Source organism: Alosa alosa, chromosome 3 (genome assembly GCF_017589495.1).
Source record: "Alosa alosa isolate M-15738 ecotype Scorff River chromosome 3, AALO_Geno_1.1, whole genome shotgun sequence".
Taxonomy (NCBI): domain Eukaryota; kingdom Metazoa; phylum Chordata; class Actinopteri; order Clupeiformes; family Clupeidae; genus Alosa; species Alosa alosa.
In genome coordinates, this window is record NC_063191.1 from 23219397 (window position 1) to 23230821 (window position 11425).

Consider the following 11425-nt stretch of genomic DNA (forward strand, 5'->3'; position numbering starts at 1 on the left):
GTACTTGCAATGTTGTTTCATATTAAAAAGCTAGTGCATATTACTGTTTGTATGGCAGCATTCTGGAGTCCTCTGTCAATGGACATAACTAGTCACATCCACTCCCCCTCCTTCTCTCTCTCTCTCTCTCTTTCTCTCTCTCTCTCTCTCTCTCTCTCTTTCTCTCTATCCTGCTCGCCATTGAATGTTCCTTTCCTCCTTCCAAACCGCCAATTGATTAGATACAGTATCATCCTGTTGAAATTGCCGCTCACTTCCTCCCTTGCAGGCCGGGCCAGAGGACAGCGGATGATTTGGAGATCATTTATGAGGAGCTGCTGCACATCAAGGCCTTATCTCACCTCTCCACCACCGTGAGTGCGGCTTCTGTTACGGACGCTGCGCATCCATAGCCATAAGTCCTGTCTCGTCCCGTGTAACGATCCTCTCCCCTGTGGTCCTCCGTTTCCTACAGGTCAAAAGGGAATTGGCCGGTGTGCTCATCTTTGAGTCTCATGCTAAGGCTGGAACTGTGCGTAAGTAGATCCTGCAAATTAGCCACATTAGTTTGACAGTTGACATCATGATAATACTGTGGTGTGCTGTTAGACCAGGAGAAGTGTATAGAAGCAAAGGATTACATGGTCAGCTGGGTTATAACATTCTGACAATTATCAGTGTTCTACCAAACCTCACAAAAACTGAAGTATAATGCATTGTAGTGATTGACCTGGTGTTCTCTGTCTTCCAGTGTTTAATCAAGGTGAAGAAGGCACTTCCTGGTACATCATCCTGAAGGGTTCTGTAAATGTTGTCATCTATGGGAAGGTGAGACTTTCCAGGTTTTCTAATGATCACCCCCCCTATTCCATCCATTCCTAATGGTTTTGAATGAAAACAGCAGGAACTGATCAGATATCTGCACACTGCTCAGTGCTCCCCAGTAATTTATTAGGCACAGTTTGCCAACTACTAGGTGTTCATCGGGTGCTAATTGCAGTTCATTCTCATTGCAGCAAATTAGCTCTTGGCAAAGACCTTTTTTGTGGAACCCTTCTTAACAATTTTCTGATATGTGATTGTCAGTGACACAGCCATTTTTCTCCAAGATATTGTTCCCCTCAATACTAGACTAGGTTTGCTATTTCTTGTGCTAATTCCCTACAGATATATTTAGAAAGCAGTAGTAGTAGCAGTATGAAGTCTCTACATGGATCATTACTGCATAATGGATTCATGTGCAGTGTATGTCGTGTGCCCATGCTGTGCCTCTTGTGGGCAGTGGGAGCCTGGCCCTCATCAGCCCGTGCCATGCTGTGTCTCACGCAGGGCGTTGTGTGCACTCTGCACGAGGGCGATGATTTCGGGAAGCTCGCTCTGGTGAACGATGCGCCCAGGGCGGCCTCCATTGTCCTGCGCGAGGACAACTGCCACTTCTTGCGTGTGGACAAGGAGGATTTCAACCGGATCCTGAGGGTGAGTGGATGTTTAGCAGTGTTATTGTTGTTGTTGCTCTGGGAGGTCCTCCACCTCCTGGCTGTCAACCTGCGTAATCCTACCAACTTGATTCCGTGAGCTCAGGAAAATCCCACTTGATCTGCCCCACACAATAGCTCAAGCATGCAGGATTGCCAGGGCAGAGGCAAACCCCACACAGCACTTTGGAGTGGATCTGTGTCCAGTTTCCAGTTATAAAATTATTTTGACAATTAAGTACAGATTTGTAATGTGTTTAATGCCTGTTTCAATGTGCTAAATCTCTAAACTGAGACATGGATCATTATGGTCTATTTAAACTGCAGTATGTTGTACACAGAGCATACAATGAATAAGATTAGTTTTGGGGACGTACTCCATTGGCCCATGACACAGTAAAGGCTAAATGAACTTATGTGGTGCTTTCAAAGATGTGTCAGCATGTGATACTCAAATATGTGCCAGTATGTGTTACTCAAAGTGAGATTTTCTGTTGAATATTTTAGGTGAATGCTTTTATTTAGTGCATCTTCAGGAATGACTGCTCTGTGATTGGTGTTGATCTCCCTCTTCTGGCCATGACGTAGAATTGCACAGTTGTCAGCCCACTACTATACAATGCCTCCTAGGAAAAAGGACATTCGTCACAGTTGAAAAGATTGTTAAATACATAAAGTAAAAAGAACAGCACAATCCTCTCTCTGTACTGGTTGTAGTGCACAGTGCCTGGGGTAGTGTGCTGGGGATGTCTGGGTTGCGAGGCGGAGGAGGGTGGGGCCGGTCAGAGGGCTGCCCCCTGTGTGTGTGAGGCTCACTGAGTCCTCCTTATCCTCTCTAAATCTGCACTTGGCGCTGACCCACCCCCCGGCCGCCCGGCAACAGTCAGAATGCTGACCCCCGCACACTCTCACTCTTTTACTCGCTCTCCACCACTGTTTAGAAGGTGACTAATCCAGTATGCTTACGGTGCACTCTCGTGTAATCACAGTGCTCTCTCTCTCTCTCTCTCTCTCTCTCTCTCTCTCTCTCTCTCTCTCTCTCTCTCTCTCTCTCTCTCTCTCTCTCTCTCTCTCTCTCTCTCTCCCTCCATCTCTCTTTCTCTTTCTCCCAATCTGCCGATGGAGGAGTTGTGTGCTGGTGATGTTTTGATACCGCATGACAAAAGATTTTCTGGGTTTAAGCACCACATGTGTCTTGCTGTACTGCTACTATACCCTTTTGCCATTTGTTTTATTTATCTCTGTAAAGTGGTTCCCTTGCTTTATTGCTGCTACTACTACTATTACTACTACTATTAATAACTATAATTATTTGTGACAATTATATAATCACTATCATATAATTATATTGTTAGTATAAGCCTATAAATGTAGATCTTTAGAATAAATCATAAAATAAAAAAAAAGTCCTCAGGTTTTTTCAGTGCATATGGTCTATGACTGTTCTGTATGACTGTTATTGTCTGCTGTACAATAGTACAATAGTACAATAGCTATTCTACTGTGTGTGTGTGTGTGTGTGTGTGTGTGTGTGTGTGTGTGTGTGTGTGTCTATACTCTCTCAGGATGTAGAAGCTAACACAGTTCGTCTGAAGGAGCATGAGCAGGATGTGTTGGTGCTGGAGAAGGCCATTGGCCGCACCTCTAGCCATGGAGCCTTCTCATCCCACCACAAGTACGAAGGCACACACACACACACACACACACACACACCACACACACACACACACACACACACACACAGAGACAATTAATTCACTCATGCATGTGCACACACATACACACACACACACACACACACACACACACACTCACAAATTCATACATTTAAATTCATTTAATTTAAATGAGCAATTTTCCAATGTTTACCTTGAGAATCAAGTGGTTACAGTAGGCTCAGGGTTTATGGAAGGCATCTGGCCTCTGATGGATGTAGAAAAACTCCTTGACCTGTTAATGGTCCAGGTATGGCATATGATGGAGACAGAGGTGAACGGGGGCAGCAGGAGACGTGGGGCACATCAGATACAGGAAGCACCTGCATCTGTACACAGAGCCAGAGAGGATTGAGGGGAGGGGGGGGGGCAATATCCAGGTGTGGTCTCTTCTCTACTGTAATATATAATTTGATTTTCTTTTCTAGAGAGTTCTCGTTGGACTCTCCATTTGTGTGGCTATTATTGCGGGGGCAAGCGTACATGTGCGAGAGTGTCGGAACACTCCAGTGGCTCAGACGGTGGACAGGAAGCCCCTGGACCCTGGCTGTCGGAGCCCGCCGTGTGTGTGGCCTGAACTCAGGCTTAATGGAGGCGGCTGATGGCCGACCAGCGGAGCTGCAGTGATGGCGAGAGGCGCATTAGCGCTAATGACAGACGGGCTCCCGGGGAGGGGGCAGGCCCTTCAGGGGGTACATCCACTCGGTCAGGGTCGCCCTCTAATCAGCCGCGGCGTGGCAGGCGAGGTGGCAAGAGGGGCCGGCGTGTCAAGGGCTGCTCCTTCCCGCTGGAGGAGCCCAACTTGCGTCTGGTCACCTAACGCGCCCCCGTCTGTCTCGTTAGGCTGCTGGCTGGCTGGTAATCAGAGTGCCACCTCAACGCTGGCCCACTGATCTGCTGCTGCTGGGAGTAGCGCGCCCGCCTGCCTAATGGAGCCACTGACATGGCATTATCCAGCAGACACGGTCATTAATGAATTCACAGGGACTCATGGGGTCTGTTTAAATGGCATTATGTCCCACATGCTTTTGGCTTTTAATGTAACAGGATCAAAACAGCACAGCCACACGGGGTTTGGAAGTGGGAGCGTGACAAAATATTTCTGCTCTTTTATCCGGCATAAGGTTCTCATTTTTGTTTCTCTCTTATCCCTTGGCAGATGACTGCAGTTGCAATAGGGTTTATAAACCAGAGCAGTTGAAAGGAATTCTTTAATTGGACTCTAAGACATGTTTCTCTGATCACAGCTAGGCTCTCTCCAAGCACATCATAATAACAAACAACATCAGGTACTTCTGGAGACTATGGAAAGACACACGCTGGTGGTGTTTGAAATCTCAAAATGCCCATTCCACTTCATTGCAGATACACTGTTATGGCAGGCACACCTGAGAAGATCCTGGAGCACTTCCTGGAGACTATGAGGCTAGACTCACAATTCACTGAGACAGGTATAAATAAAGATTCAAACGGGTGGGTTTGTTTCTGTCCTCAGGTGAGGGCTGAAAATTAGCAACAGTTCACAAAGTATATACTTGAAATAAGGGCCAGGACCAGCTTTAGTAACTGCTTTGTCTTTGTGTCCATCTATCTCCCTGTCTTTCCTGTCCTCACAGACCCAGCCCTGGACGACTTTGTCCTCATGCACTCTGTCTTCCTTCCCAACGGTCAGCTCTGTCCCCTGCTCATGGCCCAATATCCTTTCAGTACTCTCTTCTTATCTCATTTTGCACAGTCATGGAGTTAACCAGGTTTACATTTCACTACTAGTTGTATACTGTTCTAACTGTGTGTGTGTGACAAGTCAATCTCTGAATCTGAATCTCTGAATTTCTCCCTAATAGCTCCTTCAACACTAGAATACTTGTTTGGCCCCTTTTCAGTGAATTGGTGCATCCTATTGCCTACCGACATGTAGACTTAGGTCTGGGTGTAATGGGACATTAGTGTGTCTGTAGTGCGTGCTGCTGCTCCTCCATTCACACCAGCTGGTGTGCGCAGATCTCACCCACAAGGCATCCTCCCACCCACTGGCATTAGTTATTATCACCTTGACTGCCTGGCACCTACCATGCCCAGGCCTCCCAGGGCTCCGAGCAAGAGAAGCTGGACTTCGCCCTCAACAACAAGCGCCGTGTGGTCCGCCTCGCCCTACAGTGGGCCACCTTCCACGCCGACCAGCTCCAGGAAGAGGAGGCCTCCCTGGCCTTCCTGGAGGTCAGAGGTCATTGTCATTTGGGTTAGAGTGCAACAAGGGAGTGTTGCCCTCTGTGGTTATTCTCATGTTCTCTCTCTCTCTCTCTCTCTCTCTCTCTTTTCTCTCTCTCTCTCTTGTTTCTCTCTCCCTTTCTCTTTCCATGCAGGAGCTGTATATAGCTGTGTCGGATGATGGCAGGCTCTTCCCTGCACTTCATGAACAGCTCCCTGTGCTGGAGAAGATGGTCAAAAACAAGTAGGTAGACAGATCTGGTTATGGCTTTTTGTATTAACAACTCCCCTCCATGTTACTCAGTTCTTACAAATATCAATTGTGTTTTCAGTTCAGATGACTCCAGATCATCACAAAAGAAGGTTAGTAAAACCTCACAGGCATGAGCCTAATAAACTGTCTCTGTAAAACATGTTGAGGAAATACAGACAGATAGGAACTCGTTTAGTTCTTGAGAAAGTAAATATTTTGTATAAAGGGCGTACTATTGATTCAAGATGCCAGTTGCAAGAGTTTTTATCTGCATTGGCTGCTGAGGATTGATATTGTTATCTTTGCCAAACCATTTCAGTTGTGTAATGAAAGTTTGTTTTCTCAGCACAAGGTCCTCCTGAGACAGTTCAGCATGGGCGACGAGAAACACCAGAAGAGGCAGCCCATCAAGAGCAATGATGAGAGTACGCTTTCACAGTCCAGTTTTATTCATGTGAACTTCACCACAGTTGTGGCCAAACTGCACCCCACTAATGCACCTGCTTGCTTTACCGTCTGCAGTCTTGTTCAAAGTCTACTGCATTGACCACACCTACACCACCATCCGGGTCTCGGTGTCCGCCTCGGTCAGGGAGGTCATCAGCGCCGTGGCTGACAAGCTGGGGTCAGCGGAGGACCTTCTGCTGGTCAGCCTGAGTTCGGCCGGAGGTGAGAACGGGCACCGCCACCCTCCCACTAATCAAACGCACAGACACAGCGCCGAGAGCTTTCCGGGAAGGATGCGTCTATTTAAAGATGGCCCTGGATGGTGCTGCGGTCATCAGCTTGGGACTGACCTGGCCACTGACCCTGGTCCCATCTGTTTTAATTACCGGTGTATGCTGAAGTTGGGGACTTGACCCCATGATGGCTGTGAGGAGAGGATCACAGCACAACATTGCTGTACTTGCTGCAACTTATAAAATTCTACAGGCTCTCGCCACTGGCTGCTACTAGCAGCGTTGCGCTTACTGGTGCCAGAGCTCATTCATCTACCTCACAAAGGCCTGCCTGTGACCCCTTCACTGTACTGCCCCCACCAACAGCAGAGACTATGCAAGCCCTTACTGTAACAGTATCATGCCCTTAAGAGGGTGTGTGTGTGTGCGTGCGCGAGCGTGAGTGTGTGTGTGTGTGTGTGCGCGCACATATCTACATCTCTGTGTGTTTTGTGGCACTTCATCATGGTTTTTCATGACAAGTGTTCTGATGCTTATCTTTGCTGTGCTTTGTCCATCTGTGTGTGTGTGTGTGTGTGTGTGTGTGTGTGTGTGTGTGTGCGCGCGCTCTATGTCTCTGTGTGTGTTTTGTGGCACATCATCGTGGTTTTTCATGACAAGTGTTCTGAAGCTTATCTTCGCAGAGCTATTTTGCCATCAGATGAAAATGAATGTCCACATGTCTAGCTAATGCATGGCTTTAATGCATCTCTTTTAACATGCATACAGTATACTGGTGATCTAACATGAGGGATCACTGGGTCCAATGTCAACAAATGTGTTATGGCAACCAGCTTTCATCATCTGAGTTGACCTCATTTTTCAGGAATGACCAAACTGTGCTATCCCACTGTTTATACGTTCAACATTAGAGCACTACAAATGAACTGTTTAAATGCACTGTTAGGCTTTCTATGTTTCCTGAGTCAGGATTTATTACAACAATTGATATAGATAGCTTTAATGGTGTTTTAACCCTGAACATAATAGTTGAGTCTGTTTCTGTCTTTGATCTGTAATTTATTTGGACAGATAAGGTTGTGCTGAAGCCCAGTGATGTGTCAGTCTTCTCCGCGCTCAGCGTTAATGGACGTCTGTTTGCGTGCCCTCGGGACCAGCTCGATTCATTGGTGCGTAGGCTACCCGAAGGGGCACTGGGGAAGGAACAAAAAAAATACATTAGCTGACATTTACTCAACGGATCTAACGCATTAGCAAATAAAATAGCCTGCACCTAAATGGAGAATGGAACAAAGGCTTCAAACCACCCAACCTTCAATATTTATTCCAGTGTGCGCCCCTAGTAACAGTAAATGTGTAGAATTACATTTTATTTTTAGAAATATCATCTTTTAAACTACATGCTCTGTTAATAAATACACTGAAGAGGAGATTATCTGTAAATATTCTCTCTATATTTTTCTCGTCTCTCTCTCTCTCTCCCTCTCTGCGTGTGTTACCTAAAGACACCTCTGCCAGAACAGGAAGGTCCTTCCACTGGCTCCTTACCAACATTTGAGTTGATGAGCTCCAAGGACCTGGCCTACCAGATGACCCTCTGTGACTGGGAGCTCTTCAACTGTGTGCATGAGGTGCAGCACTAGCTCACTTTCACCACTCTCCACTTGTAGTCTGTCATCCACTAGTAGCTCATTCCTATATGCATGTATTTTACTTGTCACAGTTGTGTTACCTTACTGAATTAAGTGACTGCATGCATAAAATGGACATTGCAGCTTGAGCTGGTGTACCACACGTTGGGAAGGCAGCACTTCAAGAAGACCACGGCCAACCTGGACCTGTTTCTGCGGAGGTTCAATGAGATCCAGCTCTGGGTTATTACGGAGATGTGTCTGTGTGCACAGCTCAGCAAGCGGGTGCAGCTCCTCAAGAAGTTCATTAAGATCGCTGCTCAGTGAGTAGTGCTGTGCTTCTGTTCCATTTCCTCCTGTAGTTGATGTGTTTTTTTCCAATGTCGATCATTTTTGCACTACACAGAAAGTCACATTTTGGATGGGTATTCATTATGAAACATGATGTATAGTTTTGTAAATTACTGGGTCAGAACTGGATTTCCTACAGATGTAATGTCATCTGACAAAAACAGACGTCTAAAAATGTCAGGATTTGTATGCCAACATTTATCCATGCCTTGCAAATAAAAGTCCACTAAAGCTGTTTCACAGTATCATGTATTGTTTCTCAATGGCTGGTTCATTAGTGAACACATCTGACAGAGGCCTACATCCAGTGCATGAGATGAGATCATTAGCGAGGACCTCGTTAGGCCCGTATGGCTGATGAACAGTCATGTGACCAGTGTGCTTCACTCTTTCAGCTGCAAGGAGTACCGGAACCTCAACTCCTTCTTTGCCATCATCATGGGCATGAGTAACCCAGCGGTGAGCCGCCTCAGTCACACGTGGGAGGTAGGTACCGCAGGCTCCCGTCACCTCCTGACACCACCTGTTGAAGATCACTCCCGACTCGCAGTAATGTCTCACCTGAATGCTTTTCATGTTGCCAGAAGATCACTCCCGACTCGCAGTAATGTCTCACCTAAATGCTTTTCATGTTGCCAGAAACTGCCAAGCAAATTCAAGAAGTTATATGGGGAGTTTGAGAACTTAATGGTAAGTCTAGTGAAGGTTTCATTTCCATTCCTATTGTTGTGAATTCCATTAGTTTTGCGCCGAGAGCTGGGAACTCTAAATAGATTGTGGGGAACGGGCCCTTGGACGTGCTCGGCTTCTATAGGCTCAATTCGCCGACCACCGTGGCACAGAAACGCACTCACATATTAATGGACCCCTCTTTATAACGCAAGCTCTGAATCAGCACATTCTTCCCGGAGAGCCCTGTAATTAAGGGTGATTGATGTATTCATGGAGACTAATTGTGCCTCATTTAGTTGTCAGTGTGATGTGTCTAACCAGTGAGCGCGAGAGGCCCCAGCGGGGTATCACTCCCATGATGACTTCTTTTCCCCTTTCTTTCCCACCAGGACCCGTCCAGGAACCACCGAGCTTATCGCCTCACCATGGCCAAGCTGGACCCTCCCATCATCCCCTTCATGCCTCTCCTGATCAAAGGTGAGGCCAGTGGGCTCGTAAGCACAACAGGCTCGCACGTACCACCCATGGGGCTGTCCATCAGGGGCTATTTGTAATGGACCGACCATATTTCGCCCCAGGTGTCCGGCATGATCAGTCTTAGTTTGTAAGGCAAGAACTGCACGGTGAAAGCAATACGTGTCATGTTTTTTTGCCTCCCAACAGATATGACATTCACCCATGAAGGGAACAAGACTTACACTGACAGTTTGGTTAATTTTGAGAAAATGGTGAGTCGTTTAAGATCATGATGAATTTAGTTTGACGCTGATGAACCGTTTCACTTTGGTTGGCTTTTTCTTTTTAAACAATTTCAGTGGGAACACACTATGATTTTCTGTATGAAAAGTGCAGCACAAGTAAAATAGGTTGCATTTTAAGTGCTTTTTTATAAGTGCTTTTTTCTAACAGGATGTGATTTTATAATGTATTTGTGTGTTTGTTCCAGCGCATGATTGCAAACACAGTGCGGATAGTGAGGTACTGCCGGAGCCAACCATTCAGTAAGTGACCAAAGCTCACAGCCCAATTTTGTTTTCAAGGCCAAGGTAATGAACAAAAGCCCTGAATAGAAAAACAGTCATTTTTAATCCAAGAGCACATTGAACTCTTATGGGGTTTGGCACACTTTTAAACACTTTGAGTTTCATTGTGGGATAAATCAGTTATATTTTCTGCTCATGTGTATATTTTGGGGTATGCAAATGTCTTCAGTGCAATTCCAGCAGCACTCCACTCCTTCAGTGTTCTCCATCCTCCATCCCCTCAGGTCTGGACGCATCTCAGGTCAACAAGAACCACCAGGATGTGCGGGGCTACGTGCACCAGCTGAACGTGATCGACAACCAGAGGACTCTCTCACAACTCTCCCATAAGCTGGAGCCCCGGAGGACCTGAGGCGCGGCCGCCTTACGTCCAGCATTGTACCCATGCTGCTTCACCTCTACTGCCAAAACAACAACAACAACAACAATAAGAACAACAACAATAAGAAACAACAGGCTGTATACACGCCACATGACAAGCATCCTCTTCTTCTTCCGCTCTCAAGGGACCCATTTGCGTCACCATGGGTGATTCTGGTGACAGCCATATTGCATCAGCTCTATGTGATTTGCTAGCAGAAGCTAATGATATTTTATAAGTCATTATGAAGACATATTTTGGCTGTTTGTTTATATTGATGTATTGTTTTTCCATTCCTGTGGTGAAACATTCACCATGAACACTACTGTTTCATTTTTAAGAGTAATGAAACTTGCTGAACTAGTCTTGCTTCTTGCACGGCACCCGGGCAGACCCTGCTTTGGTTAAAAAGAGTTGTGAGAGTGGATGTTTCCTGTTTGTGTGGCCCACTGGCATCAGATATGAGCACACTTTATAGTCTCAGGGTTTGGTCCGATCTACTGTAAGTGTGGGGGCAGCAAAGCGTAACCTCGGTAATCTTGGCAGAACGTCTTCCACAGATTACCGAGGCCTTCAGATCTGATGCTGGTGAAAATGCTGTCAGGCTTTCATAGGTGAACTCTTGTTCACCTTTACTGATTCTCTGATGAGCTCTAGCTCCTGTACAATCTTTTTTGGTGTGTTAAGCCTTCCTTTTAACTCTCTTATATGTGTTTTGTAAATGGTGTTATATTTGTAAGTACTTTAATTTTGTGGTTGTTTTCTCACACATTTTTAAACAATATGTTTATTTATTTATTTTGACCTCTGCATGTAATGAGTTTAATATCAGACAGATTAAATATGAGCACATTTTAAAAATCTGTGGAAAACTGTCTGCAAACTTTTTACCAAGATGTAGCCTAGGCTATTCTGTAAATAATGTAAACCTATTAAAAGTATTTACGGACATTTGACCTGTGGGGACAATTTTGTTAAAACTTTGTTACAACTGAATAGACCTTCAGCTGTCACGTGATGTTGTCACTGTTTTGGTTGACATTTTGAATATAGTTCT

General features: G+C 45.8%; 1 protein-coding gene across 4 annotated transcripts in view; it reads left to right on the forward strand.

The window, feature by feature from the left end:
• The window catches only part of rapgef4a (Rap guanine nucleotide exchange factor 4a), a 33380-nt gene extending 22061 nt beyond the window's left edge, over window positions 1-11319 (forward strand). For all 4 annotated transcript variants that reach the window (XM_048239384.1, XM_048239385.1, XM_048239386.1 and 1 more), the window contains 21 exons: window positions 269-353; window positions 455-515; window positions 731-807; window positions 1309-1455; window positions 3020-3129; window positions 4535-4620; window positions 4786-4864; window positions 5236-5386; window positions 5533-5621; window positions 5710-5740; window positions 5977-6055; window positions 6153-6299; window positions 7382-7479; window positions 7816-7941; window positions 8086-8264; window positions 8688-8778; window positions 8932-8982; window positions 9354-9441; window positions 9628-9692; window positions 9911-9965; window positions 10232-11319. In XM_048239384.1, coding sequence (XP_048095341.1) covers window positions 269-353; window positions 455-515; window positions 731-807; window positions 1309-1455; window positions 3020-3129; window positions 4535-4620; window positions 4786-4864; window positions 5236-5386; window positions 5533-5621; window positions 5710-5740; window positions 5977-6055; window positions 6153-6299; window positions 7382-7479; window positions 7816-7941; window positions 8086-8264; window positions 8688-8778; window positions 8932-8982; window positions 9354-9441; window positions 9628-9692; window positions 9911-9965; window positions 10232-10359 — 2023 coding nt within the window. In that variant the 3' untranslated portion in view covers window positions 10360-11319. The remainder of the gene's footprint in view (window positions 1-268; window positions 354-454; window positions 516-730; window positions 808-1308; window positions 1456-3019; window positions 3130-4534; window positions 4621-4785; window positions 4865-5235; window positions 5387-5532; window positions 5622-5709; window positions 5741-5976; window positions 6056-6152; window positions 6300-7381; window positions 7480-7815; window positions 7942-8085; window positions 8265-8687; window positions 8779-8931; window positions 8983-9353; window positions 9442-9627; window positions 9693-9910; window positions 9966-10231) is intronic.
• Window positions 11320-11425: the final 106 nt, after the last annotated feature.